Source organism: Meleagris gallopavo, chromosome 1 (genome assembly GCF_905368555.1).
Source record: "Meleagris gallopavo chromosome 1, MGAL_WU_HG_1.1, whole genome shotgun sequence".
In the NCBI taxonomy this organism is placed as follows: Eukaryota; Metazoa; Chordata; class Aves; order Galliformes; family Phasianidae; genus Meleagris; species Meleagris gallopavo.
This window is the reverse complement of record NC_139404.1, coordinates 193,508,828-193,533,803: the sequence shown is the minus strand read 5'-3', so window position 1 is coordinate 193,533,803 and position 24,976 is coordinate 193,508,828. Positions and strand designations below refer to the sequence as shown.

At 48.1% G+C, this 24,976-nt stretch overlaps 1 protein-coding gene across 3 annotated transcripts in view; it reads left to right on the top strand.

The window, feature by feature from the left end:
• Positions 1 to 24,976, top strand: part of NUP98 (nucleoporin 98 and 96 precursor) — a 39,135-nt gene that overhangs the window by 3,338 nt on the left and 10,821 nt on the right. Inside the window, exons 5-23 of one of the 3 annotated variants that reach the window (XM_085216670.1) lie at positions 476 to 615; positions 1,807 to 1,914; positions 2,518 to 2,701; positions 3,782 to 3,945; positions 4,710 to 4,847; positions 5,342 to 5,399; positions 7,181 to 7,273; positions 7,667 to 7,807; positions 9,015 to 9,148; positions 10,963 to 11,150; positions 11,793 to 11,909; positions 13,141 to 13,445; positions 15,054 to 15,167; positions 15,852 to 15,990; positions 16,266 to 16,443; positions 17,330 to 17,494; positions 21,257 to 21,433; positions 22,304 to 22,457; positions 23,779 to 24,199. In XM_085216670.1, the coding sequence (XP_085072796.1) occupies positions 476 to 615; positions 1,807 to 1,914; positions 2,518 to 2,701; positions 3,782 to 3,945; positions 4,710 to 4,847; positions 5,342 to 5,399; positions 7,181 to 7,273; positions 7,667 to 7,807; positions 9,015 to 9,148; positions 10,963 to 11,150; positions 11,793 to 11,909; positions 13,141 to 13,445; positions 15,054 to 15,167; positions 15,852 to 15,990; positions 16,266 to 16,443; positions 17,330 to 17,494; positions 21,257 to 21,433; positions 22,304 to 22,457; positions 23,779 to 24,199 (3,118 nt within the window). Of the gene's footprint in view, positions 1 to 475; positions 616 to 1,806; positions 1,915 to 2,517; positions 2,702 to 3,781; positions 3,946 to 4,709; positions 4,848 to 5,341; positions 5,478 to 7,180; positions 7,274 to 7,666; positions 7,808 to 9,014; positions 9,149 to 10,962; positions 11,151 to 11,792; positions 11,910 to 13,140; positions 13,446 to 15,053; positions 15,168 to 15,851; positions 15,991 to 16,265; positions 16,444 to 17,329; positions 17,495 to 21,256; positions 21,434 to 22,303; positions 22,458 to 23,778; positions 24,200 to 24,976 lie in introns of all 3 variants that reach the window. The other 2 variants (XM_085216669.1, XM_085216668.1) reach the window with 2 other exon arrangements.

Sequence of the window (24,976 nt, the reverse complement as noted above, 5' to 3'; positions counted from 1 at the left end):
ATTCACACATAAGTAGCCAACTGGTGCTTTCTATTCCTAACTAAGCTTTGGCTCTACTTGATTTTAGCTTTTTATCCTGCTGTTGTAGAGTAGTTATGGTTAGTTTTGCTTCTGGTGCTAGAATGTTTGAAATGCCCTTTTAGCACTTCTGTAATTCCCTGAAGCAGAAACTTCTGAAGAAAGCAAAAGCTTCCTGGTTGCCTTTGTGCACATCCATTTATGGGTGCTGCTGTCAGCAGGGTGGAACTGGCTGCTGAGGTTCCTCTGCTGTTTCCTGGGTGATGAGATGGGGGGGATCTACGTTATGTTAACGGACCACAGGTTTCCAACACTGCTCTGTTTCTTTTTTTTTTCCCTTGCAGTTGATTTCATTTCCAAACTGCTTTCTAACTCAGATTGGCTGGATATTTGGCATTAAGTTTTAAATAAATGGTTGTTTTAGTGCTGATCTTTCTGTTCCTGTTTGTTTTTTAAGACTTTGGCACAAGTACCAGCAGTGGAGGTCTCTTTGGAACCACCAACACCACTTCCAATCCTTTTGGGAATCCATCTGGCTCTCTGTTCGGCCCAACCAGTTTTACTGCTACTCCGACTGGCACAACCATTAAATTCAATGTAAGTTCTGTTTCACTCTCTTAATTCAGTCTCTTTGCTGAGGAAATGTTCCATTCTGGCACTGCCTGGATCCACGAGCTTAAAAATAGGAAGTAGTTAATGCACAAATATGCAGTGTTTTGAAATTGCTTGGAAGTACCCTTAGTTGGACTGCTGCAGTGAAAATGTAATTAACTGCAGAGAACCCAGACCTTCATTTTGTTCTAATTAAACACTCCAGAGTGATGCCCTGTGCAGGTGTGAGATGTACAGCTGTGGTACAGGGTGGGCCTTCCTGGGCAGGCAGGAGGTGTCACAGAGCTCCAGGTGATCACAGCTGAACTTATTCTGACATGTGGGTCAAAATAAATGCTCCTCTCAGTCACTGTGGGATTGGGAATGAAAATGAGACTTGAACAGTGATGCCCTGTGTGTTTTTTGGATGAGTTCCCTTTAAGGGGGGGGGAGGGGGGTCCCTGAGGGTTCCGTGACAGTTGAAAATGGAGGATGGCCTGGAAGAAGAGCTGTTGGAAATGGGGTAAGTGCTATCTGCCCAAAAGGCTGCTTTCTCCTCAATAGCTGTTCAGTTTAGGGACGAAATGAGCTGGGAATTCTGCTGACTGATGTGACAGAGCAGGGCTTTGCCTGGCATGTCTGCATGAAAGCACAGCTGTAGTGATCAGGGGGCAGTGTTAGAGTGGCACTGTGTACTTCTTCCCAGTACAGTAAGATGGAAACAGGGCTGAAAGGTAGCAGGGATAGTGAAATCCCTGGGTGCAGCTGGGGGTTTGTATCCTGAGCTGAAGCAAACTGCTTCACAAAGTGAAACTGAAAGCTGATGACTCTGTGTTGTTCTGAGGGTTAGCAGGGTAAATTCCTCTGCTGACTGCCACGTTGTTACAGCTGTAAGATAAGAGAGAATGGTTTGGGTTGGAAGGGAGCTCAAGGATCACGAAGCTCCAACCCCCCACCACAGGCAGGGCCACCAACCTCCACATCTCACAGCAGCCCAGGCTGCCCAGGGCCCCATCCAACCTGGCCTTGAACACCTCCAGGGATGGACGGGGATCCACAGCCTCTCTGGGCAGCTGTTCCAGCACCTCACCACTCTCTCCATAAAGAACTTAACAGCAACTGCTCAGAAAAAATTACATTTATCAATAGAGACCTGTCTGAATTTTACATCTGATAGCTTAACCTCTTCTCTTGCAGCCCCCAACTGGTACAGATAGCATGGTCAAGTCTGGAGTTAGCACCACTATCAATACTAAGCACCAGTGCATCACTGCTATGAAGGAGTATGAGAGCAAATCTCTCGAGGTCAGTTGATAATGTTCACACGTTAATTTGGTACAGCTATTAATTAGTATGGGCTTAGCAGAGTTTTTTTGGACGTTTTGTGATAAATATTGTATGTGCTTGCTGACAAATGCAGCTTTCAGTATCTACATCATGCACAGAAGTAGCACGAGACAACACATCGTTGTATTGGTGTTGGTTTTTAATGTGTTTCTGAAGAGCTGAAATTCCATCCTGCTGCGTATCAGGAGGGTGAGATGCTGCTGGCAGCACTTGTGCTGATGAGATAATGGCAGAAGCCACGACAGAACTCAGTTGTTTGATGTAAACCACTGCTCTCAAGGATATAGCCATGAAGGCCTCCTGTTCCAGTTTGCTTAACTGATAGTTGAGAACAGGTGTACTCTGAAAATGCCCTTAGAAATAAAATTGAAGCCCAGACATAACTGCAGTGCTGTGTCTAAGCTCGGGTCTTGTTGATGCAGTTCTTGTTTTAAAACGTGGAGCTGTTAGCAGCTGTTGTTGGTAGCTTTGTGCTGGGGGAGGCTGGGAGCTGCGTGGGCATGCTGGTGTTGTGGCTTTAGCCTTACTGTGTGTAAAGAGAAATGGGTTTTCCTTTACTAGGAGCTGCGTTTAGAAGACTACATGGCCAATAGGAAAGGGCCCTCGAATCCTGTGGGAGCAGGAGCCACTACAGGCTTGTTTGGGACTTCCACTGCTACTTCAAGCACAGCTACGGGACTTTTTGGCTCTTCTACCACTAATACAGGCTTCTCATATGGACAGAATAAAACTGCTTTTGGAACAAGTAAGTACTGCCTGCGTGCTGCTCAACTGTGGCTGGATTTGCCAGTGCTTTATTGAGCTGTTCAGCCATGAGAAGGATGAGGAAATGCTGGTGTGAGCTTAGACTTTGACTGTCTGCATTATCAATGTTCTGTAATGAGATTTTTGCTTTCTGCTAATGAGCAGGCATGAATTCCCTGACCACAAATTCCCTGTTTATAGTGACCCAGTGAAGCTTTGCCAGGATCTGTTCTCCAGCCCCTCGCATACTGTGCCAGCCTGGTTTCACACTGTTTGAGTGTTCTTGGATGGAGCATAAAAGCCACATGTAAAGTTAGCTAGGAACAGAAACAAAGATGTACTGCTTCTGAGGTTAGAATGTGTCTGTCCCTGATGGCAGGCCCTGCTGGGCTTGCTGTGGGGGCTCACCTAAGCTGCAGTCCTTGGGGGAGATGACCATGCAGGAAGCTGTGTGTGCAGCCTGCCTGCTGAGGCAGTCCCTGGGTGCAGCTGGGGGTTTGTGTCCTGAGCTGAAGTAAACTGCTTCACAAAGTGAAACTGAAAGCTGATGACTGTGTTGTTCTGAGGGTTAGCAGGGTAAATTCCTCTGCTGACTGCCACGTTGTTACAGCTGTAAGATAAGAGAGGTATGCTGCTTCAGTTCCTGTATTGAATTTAGGTTTTAACAGTGTCACAGAATGGTTTGGGTTGGAAGGGACCTCAAGGATCACGAAGCTCCAACTCCCCACCACAGGCAGGGCCACCAACCTCCACATCTCACAGCAGCCCAGGCTGCCCAGGGCCCCATCCAAGCTGGCCTTGAACACCTCCAGGGATGGACGGGGATCCACAGCCTCTCTGGGCAGCTGTTCAGCACCTCCCCACTCTCTTTCTAAAGAAATTCACACTGACTCAGGACAAGGAGAACACAAAATGCACAACTGCTTCCATCTGAGTGCAGCTGTGCTGTGTTGGCCTCGTGTGTTTTGCTGTTCCATTGAGCTGAGGTTCCTTTTTTTTTTTCTTGTTTGAATGTGCTGAGTGTAGATTGGGATAAAAGCTTGAGGATTTTTTTTTTTTAAACCAACTTCTTTCGTTGTAGCTACGACTGGCTTTGGAACAGGAACAACAGGAGGTCTTTTTGGTCAGCAGACTCAAACTACAAGTCTGTTTAACAAACCATTTGGTCAGGCCACGACGACGCAGAACACAGGCTTTCCCTTTGGGAATACCAGCACTCTAGGACAGCCAAACACGAGCACAATGGTAAGATGAGTTGTTTAAATCCTTCATGCGCTGCTGTGTGCCTATTCCAGCTGTGCAGGGTTGGGTTGTGATGCAGTGATCCTGATCTCCCTCAGGTTGTTCCATGGCTTCCTTAAAACTCAACTGCAAAGCTCTGAGCTCTGCTGTCTGGTTGAGGAGCTTCTTACCCATCAGTGTTTTTCATTTTTGGTACAAGCTTATACAGCTTACAGTAAAAGCCTACAACTTTTCCCATCCTTTTGAAGATGGTTGTTCTCATCAACACAAGGATTTTTCCAATCGTATTCATGCAGATGATAAAATTCTGTTACTTGTTATTGATAACATTTCTACAGAATGTTATTAAGAACTCTGTGCTTTCTGGTGACTAATGAGCATCATTGGTGGGGTCATCTGATTGAGAGGCCCTGCACGGCTGTAATTTATTGTATAGCCAGAAGCTCTGGCTGCAGATGTGCTGCATTCCTCCTTGCTGTGCTGTGGCTTCTCTCAGAAAACCCTCTGGAATGGTTATTGCCCATCTTCATTGCTCACAGCAGGGGGGGGAAACTACAGTATGGAGCAGGGATTCCTTTGTTTGTTTTCCTTGCTGTAACTAATGGCCTGAATGAATCAAGCTCCTGAAATGTTTTCGCCTTTTTTCCCCCCCATCAAAAAGGAAAATACTGCAGTGTTTAACAAACTTCTGGCGTTTGTTCTTTCATCATCACAGCTGGACTTCAGAAAGCTTTGTGGCGTTATTTTAATGTAATTCTTCTTTGTAGGGTATCTTTGGGGCCACGCAGCCCTCGCAGCCCGGAGGCCTTTTTGGAACAGCTGCCACTACCAATGCTGGCACTGCGTTTGGAACTGGAACCGGGCTTTTTGGACAAGCAAACACAGGATTTGGTGTTGGCGGTTCGGTACGTTCATATTTTTATAAATAAAATTAATGAAAATAAAACAAAATGGCATCTAGAGTCTGTGTGTTGACCTCGCTCAGAGCAGTGTTGTCGAAGTGAAGGTGCAGCAGTAGTGCAGTTCCTTCTAAGCAGAATTAAGCAGTGGAGCTGGTAGTGTCTGGAGCGATGCAAGGCAGTAAGGGAGGCCAAACACGTGGCTGGGGGTGCCTTGGTGTGCTGCTGACACTACAGGCCTTTACTTTTGATGTTTTGATGTTCCCTCACTGAGAATGAGCTTGATTCTCAGTAGCCACTTACTTGGGTTTTAAAGTTCTCTCTGTGGGTAGAGGAGTGAAAAACTCTGTGTTCCAGGAGGTGGTTGCACGTAACAGCAGTGCTGGGAGTTGGGGTTGTGCTTGGCTTTAGTTCTGCTTTCTTGCCTGCAATGAAACTCTTATACACTTCTTTTAATATCGTGCTGTCAGGTTTCCAAATTGATGTTTTCTTCCTTCCAGACCCTGTTTGGTAGCAAACCTGCTGGATTTGGAACCACCACGACCAGTACCTCATTTGGTACAACCACTGGCGGCGGGCTCTTTGGTAACAAACCAACCCTGAGTTTAGGAACCAATACAAACACTTCCAATTTTGGTACATATAAAAAAAAGTGGGATTCAATCACTTAAAACTATACTGCATATACCACACACCTGGCTGCTGAGTGTCGCATGCTAACGGTTGGGTGTTAGAATCCCCAGGTAAGCCGTCCTTCTCATGGGTGTTGCTGCAGAGGAGCACCTTGGATCCCGTTCTGTACCTTTCCTCTGTGCTGCTCCCTGACTTACCACGTCGGTAGATCAGTTGAAGTCCCACTCTTTCAGTCAGTGCTTAGGAAGGTGTAACCTGTAATTAAGAGCCACTGAAATCAAAAAACTTCCACAACGTTGTGCATCTGCAGCCTGTTACACATCTGTGATTGCGGAGGAGCGCTCAGGGGCACAGTGCTATCTGTGCTTTGATGGCAGATCTCGGAAACTTATGATGTATAAGAGAGAGAAGACGCAGTGTCACTGGTAGCTGCTGTCTTTCACACTTTGAGAATCTGTAGTTCTGAAGGCTGGGGTCTTGCATTAGTGTTTGCCTCTGACACTGATGGTGTTTGGTGTTCAGTGTGTGATCAGGCAGCAGAAATGTCCAGGAGGAATCCAGGCTGGATTTGGGCAGCCTGGTCTGGTGGTTGGCGACCCTGCCCATGGAAGGGGGGTTGGAACTGGGTTCACTGTGGTCCTTTTCAACCCAGGCCATTTTATGATTCTATGAAATGTGTATTTGTTCAAGTAAACGTCAGTCTTCCTTTGTCTGCTGACACTGAGAGCAGCAGAACCCTTATTCCTCAAAGGGAGCAGAGCTGGGTTTACAGTGTTGGAAATCCTGACAGCTTTTTTTTTTTCTGTCTACAAAAACAGATGGAAAAAAAGTGCTATTCTGCCATATCCATCTTCCAGAAAAAAGGGGAGGAATTGTCCAGCCCTTAGGCTGCCCGGGCAGCACTGCAGCAGGCCAGGCCCACTGTGGTGACAGAGCTTGGGCAATTTGTTACCATCTTTTATTTGGAAGTTGCTTCCAAACCCCTTGTATTGAGAACCAACAGCCATTAGGGCACTGCTGCTGTGGAGTAGAGCAGCAGCAATTCCAGTGTTTGTGTTAATGGCCCTGCTTTGTTTGCAGCAGTACAGCAGACAGGAATAGTTTGGGTCTGGGGTGCTTCTGATGTCAGTTTGTGACTGCAGTTCTCCAGCTTAATTCTGTCCTTCCACTAATTAATGGCCACGTAATTAACCATTAACAGAATGGTTTGCAGCCTTCAGTTCACAATCTAACCTGTGTAGTGCTAGATTTGGGTGAGCTTTAGAGGTGTGCTTTTGAGCTGTGCACTCTCCTGAATGGGGGCTGTAAGAACCAGAAGTGTGTGTGGTATAGACAGTATGCAGTGGGATGTTCCTTGCAGGCAGTTCAAGAAACTAAATGTGCTTGATGCTATAACAGGCAACAGAATAACGATGTCCTTTTTGGCTTTATAAAATACTGAATTTTGTAGCGAATTAAAAAGCTTAAGAAAGCAAGACAGTAAATTTCTGAACTAATGTTGTCAGTTGTACATGCATAACTCGTGTACGTTATTTTTACACTGAAGTCCCTTCTTGCTGCTTGTTTAACGTGCAGTTTTGGCAGCGGTGTGTTAAACTTGACCTTAACTGTAGCAGAGCTGTCTTTGAGTGGCTGATGCTTATTTATATTCTGAATTTCATTGCTAATAGCTTTAGATTAATGAGCTCCTGTTTGTGTCCTTGAAGGTTTTGGTGCCAACAATGCTGGAAATAGCTTGTTTGGAAATAAGCCTGCAACAGGGACTCTGGGAACGGGGCTTGGGACAGGGTTTGGAACAGGTAAGCAGTTTTCTGGCTTGTTCTGTCTCAGCTTAAGCATAGTCCTCAAGCTTTGGTGAGGTCTTTGTAGCACTCACTAACTCTGGTAACGCAGCAGTGGCTGTAGGAGCTTTGGCTTGAAGTCATGAACCTGTCTTACATCAGAACTGAGCAGAGCTGGATACTGCTGTGCTGATTAACCTGGTAGAGACTGTGGGCAGTGTTACTTCTGGCTGTGGCTAATGGCTCAGAGGCTGGTGGCTTGCCTCGAAGGCTCTGTTGGTCTGATTGTGTGAGTCTGGGGTGCCTGTAGCATTCATGCACACCTCGAGTCTTTCTTGCAACTTGCTAATGAGTTCTTTGTGGGATAAACTGGTTATTCAAAGTGTTACAGTGAGTTTTCTCGTGCCGTAGCCCTCGGGGCGGGACAGACTTCATTATTTGGAAACACCCAGCCTAAACTTGGTGGGACGCTGGGAACAGGAGCTTTTGGAGCACCAGGGTTCAATACCTCCACTGCTACTCTGGGCTTTGGAGCCCCTCAGCCTGCTGTAGGTAAGTGTGCATCAGCCCGAGTTCAATCACTGCTCCCTTCCTGGTCACAAACGTGTCTGAGCATGGAAATACGCCCTGCTCCAGTGGTGTGGAGCCAAACAAATGCTGGAGGATCTTTCTGAGGCTGCTTCTGCTCTCAGTAGCAATGTAGGCTGTGCTGTTTTTCCCTCCTTAGCATCCCATGTATATTTTTCCAAATGTAATTCGAAGTCAGCATTATCAACACTTACAGATGCTTTCGTGCTTTCCTTTCAAAATTTATAAGATGGTTCCTATCAGTCACTTTGGGGCAGCAACGGATGCATTTCATACATTTATAAGAAGAAACGTGGCATTAATTTCTTTAGTAATGCTATCTGGGAGACTCAGGGTGCTTAACAGGTGAGTGTGGTGGTAGAATCTGTCCCACACGCATCATTCTGTAGTGCCTGCCAAGTCCTGCACTGCGTCCTGCTGGGCAGAGCCGAGCACTTTGGGGATGGCACACGTGGCCATGGTGCTCTGCCCCTCACAGGTAGCAGTGTCAGCAAATGGTTTCCAGTGGGGTGGAAGGAGGGAAGGGTGGCACGCAGCACTGTGTGGCAGGAAGGGGCCCACAAAAGCTGGCTGATGTCTGAGGCTCAGCTCCGTGCTTGGGTGCTTGGTGGGATTGCCAGAGAGAAGCTGCTGCTGTACGGCTGTGTGAGCAGAGGTGGATCAAAAGATTTCAGGTCTTGGAATTAAAAACAAGGTGCTTTATGCCCTTAAATGTTCTGTAATGTGATCTCTGTAGGATCTCAATGGGGGACTGAAATTAGAGGCTGTAAGATGGACAGATTGAAGACTTTCTGCTGAGAGGACTTCGGATCTATGTTTGATCACTGCAGCAGGAAAGAATTGCAGCCAGGATTTTTTCTTTTCCAAGACATGAACATCCTAATGCTTCAAAAACCCACTGTATGGAGTGGAGGTGCTGGAAGGCAGGAGGTCCTGCTCTCTGCTCTGTTGTAGCTCCCTACGCTCAGCTTTTTAATGAGTGCGTTTCCAAATTCCAGTGAAGGAATAGGATATGATTTCTTCCTTCAGAATTCTGAAGAGCAGGGGAAAAAAGGATGCTGTTAATTTAGGATTTGGAACTCCTGTGAGGAGATCCTCTGGCTGAGAGGTTGTCTTTTCTATCTGCCTTGACTCTATTAATGTTGACTGCTAAAAACTGTTCTTCTTGCAGCACTGACAGATCCTAATGCATCGGCTGCCCAGCAGGCAGTCCTCCAGCAGCACCTCAATAGTTTGACTTATTCACCCTTTGGAGATTCTCCACTTTTCAGAAACCCCATGTCAGACCCAAAGAAGAAAGAAGAGGTGAGTGTATTAAACTCAATTTTCTGGGGAAGGTTTGAAATGATTTCAGTTGATAGACTGTCCTATTTTCACTCAAGCATGCAGTGAGCAGCATAAGGGCTTGCCACCTGTATGCTCGTACTGATGCAGGACTGATGCAAGGAAAGAAAGACTTTTTTCTTTCCTTAATGCTCTCATACTGCTTGTTCTGGGGCCTCCTTTACTTCTGATACATCATTGCTTGACTTTGGAGTTCCTGCTGAGAGCTGCACTGTGTGACTGTCTGTGTTGGCATACTTGTAGCATTTTGCTTGTGGCAGCCTCTCGACCTGTCGGTTGGTTTGAAAACAACCAAAACACACTTCTCAGACTTCTGAGGGTTTAGGGATGTAGGAATGGCTGCTGTCCTTCCCTGTTCTGGAGGGTGAGTGTTCTGCTTAGTTGGTGGAACCCATCTCAGTGCTCCCAGGGGTCTCCTTCCCAAGCTGAAGGACAGAACCATAGAATGGCCTGGGTTGAGAAGGACCATCATGATCTAATGGTGGCTGCTGCTTTCCTGCTTGCAGGCTTAGCTGTTTGTGAGGCTGGGCATGGAGCACAGATACCTGCAGGGGTGGAGCTGCACACAGCGTGCTGAGGCACTGCCTTCACAGCACCCACATAGAGCACCACAGGGACTCACATAGATGGAGCAGAGGCAGCCAAATCACTTCTTTGTCTTTGGCTGACGGGGGTTGAAGGTCCATAGTGAATGTACACAGACTCTGCTCTGTAGATTCACCTGCACATTTGTGCACTTTTTGAGCTTTAGCTTTGTCTCTGTCTGACCACTATCACAGAATCACAGAATCACAATAGATAGATCAGATAGAATCACTATCTCTGCCCAGATCCTGAGCCCGCCCAGATGCTGACTCCTTTGCCTGATATCCTTGCCAGGACAGCTCCAGATGCTGGTCGCAAATTCATTCCTGCATTTCTCTGTTTGTGTTCTTACACATAAGTCAGATTACACTGAAAGACAGAAAGTTTTGGATATTAAAAAAGGAGAGATGTTTGTGATGGGGCACAAGGCTCAATCTCACAGTCATACTGACTGACACGGGTGTACACAAAGCCAGCTTGTTTGATACCTGATCACTTTGTCTCCCTTTATTGTGGCTTCCTCTCAGCATTCCTTAGGTTGAGGGAACTGGGCTGGTTCAGCTTGGAGAAGAGAAGCTGCAGGGAGACCTCAGTGTGGCCTTCAGTGCTTGAAGGGAGCGGATAAACAGGAGGGGGAACGGCTGTTTGTGAGGGTGGGTGGTGACAGGACAAGGGGAATGGTTTGAAAGTGAGCCAGGGGAGGTTTGGGTTGGATGTGAGGAGGAAGTTTTTCATGCAGAGGGTGGTGAGGCAGTGGAACAGGTTGCCCAAGGAGGCTGTGGATGCCCCATCCCTGCAGGCATCCAAGGCCAGGCTGGATGTGGCTCTGGGCAGCCTGGGCTGCTGGTTGGCGACTGCACACAGCAGGGGTTAGAAGTGGCTGAGCACTGTGCTCCTTTGCAACCCAGGCCATTTTAGGATTCTATGATTCCCACTTCTTAGCAGCTACAGCCCTGTTTGGCCCTGCCCAGAGCTGTGTTTGTGGTGTCATGGCCCTTCAACGTGTGACTGGAGACTTCTGGTCTTCAGCATCTTCCATGAGCTGTCATCAGCCAGCTCTGTGTCTCTTCCTGTTTACTGGTGTCCCATCAAGTCTTTCACTTCCTTAAGGCCTTTGGCTGGATAACAAGGCAGTGTGTCTGTATGTTCCACATGATATGGAAATTCCAATTCTTCTTTTTCTTTTCCAGCGGCTGAAGCCGACCAACCCTGCAGCTCAGAAGGCCTTAACAACACCCACCCACTACAAACTGACCCCGCGTCCTGCGACCAGAGTGCGCCCAAAGGCTTTGCAGTCTGCAGGCTCTGCCAAGTCTCAGCTCTTTGATGGCCTCGATGACGATGAGCCATCCCTATCCAATGGTGCCTTCATGCCAAAGTGAGTTCTTCTTTTCTGCGTGCCGGAGGGAGGAGGTGCAGGAAGAACTGTAGCATGGCCTCAGTTCTGATCGTATGAAGTCCTGAAGTCCGTTACTTTTTGTGACCTGATGCAAATAGGAATAGCAGTAATAGGATTTGTGTATACTTTGGAGGTTAATATTTTCTGTAGAGGAGATAAAAATGGTCATCTTCATCTGTTAACTGCAAAGAAGCTGTGAAATGAGGTGACAGTTGGAGTGAAGCTTCTGTGAAGTCAGAAATTCTACAAGGGAAGTTTGTACAGCGTGCAGCTCCCTGCAGCTGAGGTAGAGGGGCTGTTAGGTTTGCTAATGCTGTCATTTGAAGGAGGACTGATGATGATTTCATGGTCTGATGCTGGTTCTGTATCAGATTCACAGTGCTGGAATGGAGTGGCAATGCTGTGCGTGTGTCCTGACGAGGCTTTTGGTTTCAATCTCTGGGAGCACTGGTGGCAATCCCAAAAAGGGCTTTAGGCAGTTCTCATTTTTGTTTAATCAAACAGAAATATTTCGGAGGAAGATGAGCCAGGCACTGAAAGACCTTTTAAGCACAAACTAAAAGGAAAAGTAACTCTTGAGCTTAGTTTATATTTGTCTTCACGTTGTTTTCTTTGTTTTAGGAAGAGCATCAAGAAGTTGGTTTTGAAGAACCTCAGTGGCAGCAGTCTGTTCTCCCCTGTCAATCGTGAGAGTGATGACCTGGCCTCTCCACCAGAGTACCCAGAGAATGGAGACAGGTATGGTGATAGGTGATGTGTGTCTTTAAACTTGAAAGAAGCACAAACTGGTTGTTCCTGTCTCTAAATTACTGTTAAAAAAGTAGGTAGTTATTTCTAAGGATGTCATAATAGCTGATCATGGGAAGCAGGTTGACCTTTTGAGTGAGTGACCTGCCCTCAGGCTGCCCATCTGCTCTACCTCTGTGCTTATTTCCAGCTCACTGCACCCAAATCAGGAGTTCAGAGGGCTGACTTCTCTGGGATGTCTCCCTTCACCTCCTGTAGAGACAAATTATGGCATTTCTTGAGGGAAAAGCTAAACCTGAGCCTGAGGGGAGAAAAAAATCCCGAGTAGCTCAACGTTTTGATTTTATTGAGAGCTCCTAAAAGTAAAAACTGATTGCAAGAGTGGAGAAACTTGTTTCTAACCACGTTAATCCTAACCTTGGTGGTTCTTAGTAGGACAGGAGCGTTTGTTAGCTGGATTGCCAGCAGCCACGTACAACAGACAGCTCTGAAGCTGTTGTTTTAGAAGGAAGGTCTGTAACATAGTGCCTTCATATTTGATCTGATCACAGTTCTGCAAGACTTAATCTTTCCGTGCTTCTAAAGCAGTGTATTTGGGCAGAAAAGAGTATGGTTCCTCTGAGTCACTGAATCTTTCAGGTTGCAGATGACCTTGGGAGGTGTATCTGTTGAGCAGAGTCAGCAGTGAATTCATACTGGGTTGTTGAAGACTTTATCCAGTGTGGATCTCCGTGGATGGAGATGCCCCAACCTCTGTTCCAACACTTAGCTGTCCTCATCGATTTCCTTGGTTTATCCGACCGTTGTTTCTCATCTTCCTGCCATGCACGTCTGTGCACACCTGACTCTTGGCTTTTGGTGTTGGAAAGCTGCTGTTACATTTCCCTTCAGCCCTTTTCTCCATGCTGAGCAACCCATTTCCCACAGCCTCCCCTATGGGGCACCCTGAAGGCGTTGTGCTGTGCCAGCATGGAGTGTGTCAGTATCTCAGTATCTCTCTTGCACTGGGAGGCCCGGATGGGATGCAGAGTGGCAGAGTGCTGAACAAGAGCACAGTAAAGGGGAACGAAAAACGCTTTCCCTTTACCTGCTGCCTCTGCAGCTTGTTGAGTAGTGATGTTTGCTTTTTGTCCAAAAAGACACTAAATTTCAATGCTGACATGAACCCATTAGAACTAAATTAGAACTAAAAAACCTTTTTTTTTGTTCTTTGTTGCTTTAGGTTCTTTCTGTCGGTACCTCCTGATGAAAACCACAGACAAGATGGTGAGCGCGAGGAGGAGGAGGAGCACCACGAAGTGACGAGGTTTTACACCAACCCCATTGCCAAGCCCATCCCACAGAGCCCTGAGAACACTGTGCACAAACACCAGAACAGCGTGGATGACACCATCGTGGCCCTCAACCCACGGGCAGCCCTGCGGAACGGCCTGGAGGGCAGCAGTGAGGAAGCCTCATTCCACGACGATTCCCTTCATGATGAACGTGAAGAAGAGGCTGAGACGGTGCACCACGTCCATCCTGCAGGTTGGACAGGGGGTGGAGGCAGGGGCTGTCCCCTATCTATAACTCCTGGTGACATTTAATGTGCGCTTCTTGTGCTGTTTTGGATCCTCAGTTCTTTGTTTCATTTCCTCCTGTCTTCTTTGGGGTACAAATCACATTTTTTTTTCACTCTCATATCTCACACATGATGTTTTGCTTTTTTTTTTTTTCTAATGAGTTATTGAGCAGAATCACACAGCATGGCTTGGGTTGGAAGGGAGCTCAAGGATCACGAAGCTCCAACCCCCCACCACAGGCAGGGCCACCAACCTCCACATCTCACAGCAGCCCAGGCTGCCCAGGGCCCCATCCAACCTGGCCTTGAACACCTCCAGGGATGGACGGGGATCCACAGCCTCTCTGGGCAGCTGTTCCAGCACCTCACCACTCTCTGAGTAAAGAACTTCCCCCTGACATCCAACCTCCATCTGCCCTCCCTCACCTTCCAACCATTCCCCTGTCCTGCTGTTATCTCCCCTTTCCAAGAGCTGACTCCCCTCCTGTCTGTAGGCTCCCTTTAGGTCCTGCAGGCTGCACTGAGGTCACCCCGCAGCTTCTCTTCTCCATGCTGAACAAGCCCAGCTCCCTCAGCCTGTCTTTGTAGGGAGGTGCTGCAGCCTCTGCTCATCTTTATGGCTCCTCTGGACCCTCTCCAACAGCTCCCTGTCCTTCTTGTACTGGGAGCAATTGCATTTTGTCACCCACTGTTGTGTTGGTGGTGTGGTGGGATGTGTGGAAGGGAGAAGAAAGAAGGCCCAGTCTGTAATTCTGCCATAGCAAACAGTTGTCTGCAGTGCTGTCAAAAGACACAAATCTATTCGGACTTGTGGTTCATAGCAGTGTGCAAAGAGCATTTGAGAAGTTTCCAGGAAAGGCGTGGGCCACGTGGTTGTGCCTCTCAGTGGATCTGTGTTGCATCTGTTCAGTGTGGAGTAAAATTGGAAGATGTAGGCCTCAGGGGGGCCTCAGGTCACTTCCACTTAACTTCACAGCTTTACAGCTTCATAGGTAGAGAGATGGAGGGTTGTCTTAGCTTGTTAAGCTTGTGAAGGTCTGGAGAAGCTGAAAAGACTTGTTCACCCTTTCATTTTATACGTGGCATCTTATAAAACCAAGAGGTGCTGTGTTCAGAGTGAACATTTTCAGAAGCTTCAGCAGCAAGCAGTTGTGAATGCAGAATGCTACAGATGGCTCATGGGTTTTAAAAGTTGTTAGAGGAATTAATAGCTGAAAAGAGCATCAGGAAGTGCTGAATGAGAAGTGCTGCATCTTGGTTGGCAGGTGCCAAATTAGCAGTTCCCAAATTAGGTGCTGGAAGAATGTCTGTCAAGTGCTGCCACGTGTATTTGTGCTTTCTGTTTTTGCCCGTAGATCTGCTGCTGATCTCTGCTAAAGGTGGGCTGTAAGGCTGAGGGGCCTGCATGGCTCTGCAGGCAGTGGAACTGAGGCATTTCTCTGCTTGTGTTGCACTGATTCTCAGTTCTAGAGCCGTTGTTCCATTTCTCCCACAAGCCTGGACAGCTGAGTCACCAGCAGTGTTAAAGCTGCCAGTTTTGCCATCATCTCAGTTCTTTTTTCTTCCTCTTGCAGGAATTGTTCTAACCAGAGCTGGCTATTACACCATCCCATCTATGGAGGAGCTGGCCAAGTTCACCAATGACAAAAATGAATGTATTGTGACTGACTTCACCATAGGCCGTAAAGGTGAGCACCTACAGCATTTCTCATTATTTACATTAGAAATGGTGGTTTTTGAAGCTGTGGAATCTGAATCTGAGTTCCATACTTCAGTTTAATGCTAAGCAATCCTAGCATCCCTGCATTGTGAACAGCTTGCAGTGAAATGAGAGATCTTTCACACAGACATTGCTCAGCTGGTGGATGATCTGAAAGCTGGAGTGGGAAAACAAACAGAAATACCAGTAGCTTTTAGGATGCCTGCTGTCCTTGAGCAGAGATTGTTAGAGGGGAACTTGCAGGAGCAGAATGCAGACCTGATTGTTGTTTGTCCTACTGCCTGCACCGGAGCTGGCTGGGCTCTAATACAAAGCCTTCAGCCTGAGCTGTTTTCTTTACTGCTTCTATTTAAAAATAATAATTAAAAGTAGTTCATGCTGTATTTTTTTTTAAATACTTTGTCCATGTGCCATAAAACTGAGGGTGTGGTTGGCACAGAAAGCTTTTTGTATTGATACTGCCAAAGAGTTGACAGTGAAGTTGATGGCATCTCGGTATTTTCATACTGGGAAGTGGGAGTCAGCTGTGCTGTGTTCTGAGGTGTGACAAAGCTAGGTGGGGAAAGAGAAATGCAGCAGAGACTTAAGCTATCCATCAGGAGATATTCAAGGGCAAATTGTGATTCTTGGCTGTGTTTGTTTTGCTTTCCAGGTTACGGATCGATTTTCTTCGAAGGAGAAGTAAATCTCACTAACCTGAATCTGGATGACATTGTACATATCCGTAGGAAAGAGGTTATTGTCTACCCAGATGATGAAAAGAAGCCACCTATTGGTGAAGGCCTCAATAGGTAATGCTGTGCACACGCTGTCTGTAAGGATGTTTTTATTGTGTTGGCACTGTTTGCAGGCAGCTGCTGGCAAATGTAAATCTACAGCGGGTGTTCAGGCTGCAGCACTGTGCAGTTGCTGAGTATCTGCAAGGTTCTTAACCAGAAATTTGGTTATAAACCTCTTCTGAGGTTCAGCAAGTTGAGCAAGGGGCCCAGTGTTCATCTCCTGTGTGTGCTCTGATAGCCCTGTGTGAAACCCTGTTGTCACTTATGCTCTTGTCCATCTCTAACAGACGAGCTGAAGTTACATTAGATGGAGTTTGGCCCACGGATAAAACTTCTCGTGGCTTGATAAAAAGCCCAGAACGACTGGCAGAGATGAATTATGAGGGCAGGCTGGAGTCTGTGTCTCGGAAGCAGGGCGCTCGCTTCAAGGAGTACCGCCCTGAGACTGGATCTTGGGTGTTCAAGGTAAGGGTTCTGTTCTCACTGTGGGCTAAATGGAGTATCAGGCCTGAATTCAAACTGTGCTATGATCTGAAGTCTTTTCCTGTAGCATAAACTGTCCTAACTGAACTGGCCCAAACTTCTTTGAGTGGCTGAAGGTGTTCAGTGGAAGAGCTTCCTTACTTAGTGGGTGACTGAGTGCTGGCAGTGGTATTTGGAGAGGCTGAGGAGTTTCAGAGCTCTTCAGAACCACTTGGACACAATGCTGGGCACACTGCTCCCAAGGTTTCACACACCCAGTCACAGAATGGGTTGGGTTGGAAGGGAGCTCAAGGATCACGAAGCTCCAACCCCCCACCACAGGCAGGGCCACCAACCTCCACATCTCACAGCAGCCCAGGCTGCCCAGGGCCCCATCCAACCTGGCCTTGAACACCTCCAGGGATGGACGGGGATCCACAGCCTCTCTGGGCAGCTGTTCCAGCACCTCCCCACTCTCACAGCAAACAACTTCCCCCTCACATCCAACCTCCATCTGCCCTCCCTCACCTTCCAACCATTCCCCATGTCCTGCTGTTATCTCCCCTTTCCAAGAGCTGACTCCCCTCCTGTCTGCAGGCTCCCTTGAGGTCCTGCAGGCTGCACTGAGGTCACCCCGCAGCTTCTCTTCTCCATGCTGAACAAGCCCAGCTCCCTCAGCCTGTCTTTGTAGGGAGGTGCTGCAGCCTCTGCTCATCTTTGTGGCTCCTCTGGACCCTCTCCAACAGCTCCCTGTCTTTCTTGTCTTGGGGGCTCCAGCCCTGGACGCAGTGCTGCAGATGGGGCCTCACAAGAGCAGAGCAGAGGGGGACGATCACCTCCCTGTCCCTGCTGCCACCCCTTTGACATGTTTGTTCTTCTCATTGCACAGGTGGCACACTTCTCCAAATATGGCCTGCAAGATTCAGATGAGGAAGAGGAAGAGCATCCTTTAAAAGTGGACGCAAAGAAGTTAAAAACCACACCAGTGCCTCCTCCAGGGCATCTGCCACCTCAGCAAATGGCCTTAAATGGCAAACCAACGCCTCCAGCTCAGGTAGAAGGAGGACAGTGACAAAAAGGGAATTGGAAAAAATGAAATGTGAAGAATTATCTGGTGCCTGGGGAGGGGTTGCTCAAGTGAGAAGTAGCCTGGAAACCGAAGAGCCAAACAGTATACAAACTTTCATAAACTCAGTAGCTCTTCTGACCTCTCAATGAGTGTTTGCATGTTCTTTTTCGTTAAGATACTTGGCACTTCATACTGAGAACGTAGGGGGCTGGGAGGGCATTCAAGCCTTGTTTCTTGATTCTGGCCTAGACTGAACTTGGCGTATTTGCCACCTCTGGAAGAAAAGCTTGTTTTTGTAAATACTGGTTACATTCTATATAACTAAAATGCCTTGTGCTGCCTGCCTTGAGATGGCATTGTGCTGCTTTGACTTGACCCTCGTTTAGTAAGTGGGACTGTATGCTTTATACTCAAAGAATGTGCCCTATCTTTATTAAAAACTACTTTTTGAGGCCAATCACGCACTGTATTTTTAAATATACTGAAGTGGGGTGTAATGCCACTGAAGCTTTGTAATGCACCTTCAGTGTGTGCCTGTGTGCTGTGCCTAGGGAAGGCAGCACTCTGTCCCTTTACTGGTCAGCTCTTATGGCCTAACATTAATTTCCTTCACACAGTCTCACTGCACCTCATACACTTGCATTTTCCAAATGTGATAAGCTAAATTAGTCTGTGGTTTTTTTGTTTTGTTTTGTTTTTTTTCCACTCATGGTTAAACAGATCCCATTTGGAAGCCACTGTGGCACTGATGGGGTGGGATGTGCACTTCATGCCAGGTGCTGAGGGCAGGTGTTTGTGAGTGAGCTGTGCTTCTTTTGGAGTAACTTCTCATAAAACAGCATGCAAGTGCAGAGAGCAGGAGACTTCTGTGTTGTTCTCTGAGCTGGTTGTGGGGGGGAAGGCAGCCTTCAGCAGTCAGGGCAGAAGGGCTGAGCAGCAGGATGGGTATCCAGCAGCTGGATGGGACTTGCTGGAAGGCTCTGCCAAAGCTGGTTTTGTTTTCCCCTTCAGTAATCTGTGACTGCAGATCACTGCAGAGTGAAAGCAGATCTTGAAGCTTGCAGCTCACTGAGGCACAGATCCTGTGTCGAGGTGTGTGTGCTGTTGTCCTGATACCCTGCGCCATGGGGAAGCAGAGGAATTCTATTTCTGTGGCTTAAAGTCAAAACGTGAAAGCAGCTTTTCAGAGGCAGTAATTCAGATAGGTTGAACACTCATCTTCTGTAGCAGCACTTGGAGCTGGTCTCTTGGCCAGTGGCTTTGGGTGGCTTGAGGATGAGGATCTGCTCAGTGCATGGTGAGAAATAGCAAGTTGTGTTTTGGCCCTGCTTGCACAAAATAATAATTTCATGACTTCTGTGGTAGGAATTCTCATTAAATCAACCTGGAATACTTTTTTTTTTTTTTTAATCTTATGCAGTCTAGGGTTTAATCTCAACTTCTGTAGAAGCATGTGAGCCTTTGCAGCTCTGCCACTTAGGTTGAAGGGGCCTGGACACGTGGCAGCAGGTGACACAAATGCTTTTCAGTACAGCCAGCTCTGTTGCATTGTGGCATCAGAGAAAGACAGAAAGGCCTGGGTTGCAAAGGAGCACAGTGCTCACCCACTTCCAACCCCCTGCTGTGTGCAGGTCACCAACCAGCAGCCCAGGCTGCCCAGAGCCACATCCAGCCTGGCCTTGAATGCCTGCAGGGATGGGGCATCCACAGCCTCCTTGGGCAACCTGTTCCACTGCCTCACCACCCTCTGCATGAAAAACTTCCTCCTCACATCCAACCCAAACCTCCCCTGGCTCACTTTCAAACCATTCCCCTTGTCCTGTCACCACCCACCCTCACAAACAGCCGTTCCCCCTCCTGTTTATCCGCTCCCTCCAAGCACTGAAGGCCACACTGAGGTCTCCCTGCAGCTTCTCTTCTCCAAGCTCAACAAGCCCAGTTCCCTCAGCCTTTCCTCATAGCAGAGCTGCTGCAGCTCTCTGATCATCTCAGTGCCTCCTCTGGACCTACTCCAAGATTCATTTTCCAGACTTCTGAGAAACAGCCCCAGTGTGGCTTGAAAACTTGCCAGACTCACTGCCCTGAGCATCTGAAAATGACTTTCTCTGCAGTTTGGGAAGCTTTCAGGAACTGGATTTGGGTTTTTCTTCTCTCACTAACTTGAATGTTAATGATTTTATTAGTATTGCGAGGTCCAGAGGAGATGGTTGCACTGTGTCCTTCCTGTATTAAAGCACAACGAGGGGAGCAGTGAAACTCCTGTTTATAAATGAGTTTGGAGTTGTGAATCTATTCTGCATACTGCAGGCACCACTCCCTGCTGCTTCCATCTGCTAAGTGCTGCCCTTGCAATCTCACTTTTACCTCATCTGATGACCTTCGTGGCATTTCTTGGCTGGCTTTAATGAGCTCAGTAGCAGCCCAGTTGAGTCTACTTCTAAATTCCTCGGTGTGGTTGGCAGTGAGGTATGAAAGGCATGAATATGAGCACATATGTGTTGTATATTGTGGTGTACCTCACTGCATCTGGAAAGCAGGTCAGCTGTAAAGATGCATCTTTCCCAGGCCACCCCTATCGGAGGACCTGGGATGGAAGCTGGAGCCTGGGTTAGAGCACATCAGGAGCATTAGAGGACTGGAACCTGGAAGATGCTCAGCTAATTAGGCCCACACCGCTTGCTGTTGGCCAGGTGCTGCTTCCAGGCTGACCCATTAGCTGCACTTTACCAGCAGTAGATGCCCCTCTCCAAGGGTTTTGCCCTATCAAACTATTTGGGTAGTGAGGCTGGAAGGCAGCTGAGCAGCTTGCAGTGCTGTCACGTTCTGTGTTGGGTGTGGGGCAGCTCGGTGCGCAGGTGGGCTTTGGAGTGGAGGTGATGGCACTGCTGGAGCACCATTCTGCTGCCTGCTTATCTTTGGGAGTGGCTGAACGTTCCTTGGCCCTGCCTGGAAGGTGAAGCTGAGTTCTTGTAAGCAGCTGGAGGTTGTAGAGCTCACTTCAGGATCATCACAGAGGTTATACCACGTGAGTGCCTTCAGAAAATCCATACGTTGAGTTCATCCTGCCTTGGACTGGAGCAGACGTGAGAAATTTAGCTACAGATAGACAGTGCAACTTTCCAATCCAGTGTCCTGGTTTATAATAATAATAAAGAAATGTGCACACGCACTCTGTGAGCCAGTATTGTGTGATCATGAAGGTTATTGTGTCCGTTTGTAGAACGTGGCCTCATATTATACAGCGTCGCAGCTGGGGAGACAAAGCAGGTATCGCAGTGTTGCTCATCACCTACCATGGGCAGCAGCAGCCAGTGCTGCACAGTCCCTGTTCCTGAGCTGGCTGCTGCCATCTGAAATGTCCCAGGTTCAACTCTGGCCCAGGAAACTTCTTTGTGTGATAGCATTGTGGGGGAGAAGGGGATGCACAGACCTCGTTTTTTGGTCACCTGGAAGCGGAAAGCTGAAGAACAGCTTCCTGCACTGCATGGCACAAAGTGGTAAGCTGCAGGAGGACACAACTAAGCTGTGACTTCTCCTTCGCTTTAACTTGCACCGTTAACGTTGCAACACTGAAGAAAATGGGAACAGGTTCTGTATTCCTCCCTAAACTTAAATTGGAGTCTTGACACGAGCAAGGCGGTGCTCCGCTTCGTGTGCAGGTGATTGTTGAAGATATTAAGAACGTTTTCTTAGCGAGCCGTTGGGATCTGTTGTTGTCTGATGCCACCTCTGTGCCTGTATCCGCAGAGCCCCGAGGTGGAGCAGCTGGGCAGAGTGGTGGAGCTGGACAGTGACATGGCAGACGTCACCCAGGAGCCTCCCCAGGAGCCCGCGGTGCAGGACAGCGTGGCCGAGGAGCAGGAGGCAGTGCCCGCTTCTGCTCACATCGCCTCCACGCTGGGCATCAACCCCCATGTCCTGCAGGTAAGGCCCCGTGCTTTTCCCTCTGAGAGGTGCTTTGGCAGGACCTGTCGGCGGCGCTCAGTGTGCCTGCCCTGTCTGTGTGCTTCTGTGCTTGTGGGGGATCCTCAGAGGTCGGAAAGCTTTAAAGCAGAAACACCGAAGCATCTTTAAAATGACAGTCAGGTTTCAAAGCTCTGAATTGGTGAGCTCACACCTAACCTGGGCTGCTCCTGACCCGGTTTGGGGCCAGCCACGTTAATAGGATAGCTGAATTTGAGCTTGTGGTCTGTTTTGGCTGATAGTTTGGTTTTGTGGTTTTCCTTGGTGGGATTTTTTGTTGTTTTGGGCTTGTTTGTTTGTTTATTTGCATGAAAAGATAATGCCTTGAATGCTCATGGCCTTCTACCTGTATTTCCTATCTTAGGAAAACGCAGTAGTGTTACTTAAGCTGAAATATTCATAGAATCATAGAATGGCTTGGGTTGGAAAGGACAGCAAGGATCATGAAGCTCCAACCTCCACATTTAGTACCAGCCCAGGGCCCCATCCAGCCTGGCCTTGAACACCTCCAGGGATGGACGGGGATCCACAGCCTCTCTGGGCAAACACTGGTAGCCAGAGCTAAGATCTGAAAACCCATGGTTATCAGAGGACCTCGTGCCCATCCTCCCACGCACTGTGGCATTATAACTAATAGTTTGATAGAGTTAATCAGTAACTGCTGAGTTTGTTTTCATTTCTCTTGGATTGTGGCATGCAGTGTGGTATGAGTGCGTTTAGTTGCACACAGAATGTGGAATTAATCTTTATTGGGTGGGGAGCAGATGAGATCAGCTGGCTGCTGCTAATAGGATGATTGCTGACGTGCAGATTTGACTTCTGCCTCTTTAGATTATGAAAGCTTCCTTGCTTGCTGATGAAGATGACCTGGATTTAATCCTGGACCATCACTCTGGGAAGCAACTTACAAAAATGGATACTTCTCAGGAGATCTGTTCTCCAAGGCTCCCTATCTCAAAATCCCAAGGACAGAAGAGATGCTCAGGTACTGTGGCAGACCACACACTGCATGGAGAAAGAGTTCAGTTCTAACATCGGTCTGCAAAACCCTATTACTGTCTGAGTGGGTGGCAGAGCAGGTGTGTGCTGTGCTTTGGCCTGCCCTCCTGCTCCACGGCCATCTCCCAGGGCTGCAGCTCCTGCCTTCCTCCTCTGGCCTCGCTGCACACTGCTGTGTCCCATGCTTCTCTTTTCTCTCCCTCTGCCTCACATTCCTAGGGGATGCTGCAGACTCCCCTGCTGCTCCGTGGTGGTTTGTGTGTCCCACAGAGGAGTGATTCCAATAGGAGTAATGCACATCTCATTTATAAGCATGGAGATGCTTCCTGAATGAAATGTCTGACCTGAAATCGAGGACAGTTTCAGTGTCTGCTTTCTCTGAAATGTTCCTGTTCTCATGGTTTAACTATATCAGTTAAAGTCATAATTACTTTCAAAATCTCCGTTTTTGGGTGAGGCTACATGTAATACCACCTTCTTTAGTTTGGACCAAATTATTCTGTGGGTGGTGGATTTCATGGCTCTCAATACTGCAAACAATTGCTTTTAGCTGTGCATTGCCACAGCAGATCCAGGTGAGTGTTTTCACTGGCTGGTTATGAAGGACTGAAATACCTCTGAAATCATAGAATCATAGAATTGCTCAGGTTGGAAAAGACCTTAAAGGCCATCAAATCCAACCACAACCCAACCATCCTACCCTAACTCTAACAGCCCTCAGCTCAATCACGTTCCTGAGCACTGCATCCAAAGGGTTTTTAAACACATCCAGGTATGGTGACTCAACCCCCTCCCTGTGCAGCCCATTGCACTGCTTAACAACCCCTTCTGTAAAGAGGTGTTTCCTGAGATCCAACCTAAACCTCCCCTGGTGCAACTTGAGGCCATTTCCCCTCCTCCTGTCAGCTGTGAGAACAGACCAGCCCTGCTCTGCTGCAATCACCTTTCAGGTGTTGATGGAGAGCCATAATGTCTCCCCTCAGCCTCTTTTCCCCAGACCAAACAGCCCCAGCTCCTTCAGTCTCTCCTCACAGGCCATGTTCTCCAAGCCTTCCCCAGCCTTGTTGCCCTTCTCTGGCCCTGCTCCAGCACCTCCATGTCCTTTCTGTACTGAGGTGCCCAAAACTGAACGCAGTGCTGGAGGTGAGGCCTCACCAGTGCAGAGCAGTGAGCAGGAGTACTTCCCTGGTCCTGCTCACACACCATTCCTGATACGCCAGGATGCCAGAAGTAATAAAATATCAGAACCTCCTGATGAAAGACAGATGCATGTGTGGTTAACCATTCTTCCCCCTTCTTCCCTCCAGTCGCCGGGCTGCTGCAATCCAAGTTTGCTGATACCATTTTCCAACCACCCAGCACTGCTCTTTATGACCTCCAGGAGCCCAGGGCGTCTCGCAGCTCCCCTTCCCCTGCCTGCTGGTCAGCATCCTCTCCATTAGCATCAGCCTTCGCCGTCCCTCCGTCGGTCCCCGAGGTGCAGATGAGGACAGTGGGTGTCCGCAGGCAGCAGGGCTTGGTCCCTCTGGAGAGCTCCATCACCTATGGGAAGGGGAAGCTGCTGATGGACATGGCGCTGTTCATGGGACGTGCCTTCCGTGTGGGCTGGGGGCCCAACTGGACTCTGGTCAATTGTGGGGATCAGCTGAGTGGGTCGAGTGGGATGGAGGACCTTCCGTGTGAGGCTGTGGAGTATGGATTCCTGCCCGCTCCTGTTGCTCCAAAGCTGTGAGTACTGGTTTCCTTCGGGGTGGTTCTGCTGTGCTCTTAATGTTTGAGTGAGTCCTAAATGTAAGTCAGTATCGTTTTGGAATTTGGCTTAGGGTTCTTTCTGAGGTGTGAGATAGAAGGTTGTCCTAGCCATCATAGAATCACAGAATGGGTTGGGTTGGAAGGGACCTCGAGGACCACGAAGCTCCAACTCCCCACCACAGGCAGGGCCACCAACCTCCACATCTCACAGCAGCCCAGGCTGCCCAGGGCCCCATCCAAGCTGGCCTTGAACACCTCCAGGGATGGACGGGGATCCACAGCCTCTCTGGGCAGCTGTTCCAGCACCTCACCACTCTCTGAGTAAAGAATTTCCCCCTTATATGCAACCTCATTCTTCCCTACTTCAACTTCAAACCATTTCCCCTTGTCATGGAGACATGGAGAGCCTTCAGGTTGCTACATGACAAAAATCTGTATTTCAGAGAAATGGAGTATCACAGTAAGAGTAGGTTTTTTTAACACATAGATAACACTGTTATCCAATGAAAGTTTAAAGAGGGAAAGTCCAGAGCTGTTGTTCAGGATGCTTCAAATGTGCTGTCCTTTATCCCTGGGAATATCTTAACTTCTGAATTCTCAGATGCCTCAGTTCTGTTGTATGTAAAGCAGGATCAGAAGTTTCTGGGCTGTGCAAATCCATACCCAGACTTCACTGGAGTTCAGTCCGTTGTTCTACCATTCAGGGCTTCCAAAATGCCTCTTGAGTTGATCTGCAGCACATTTGATTTGTTA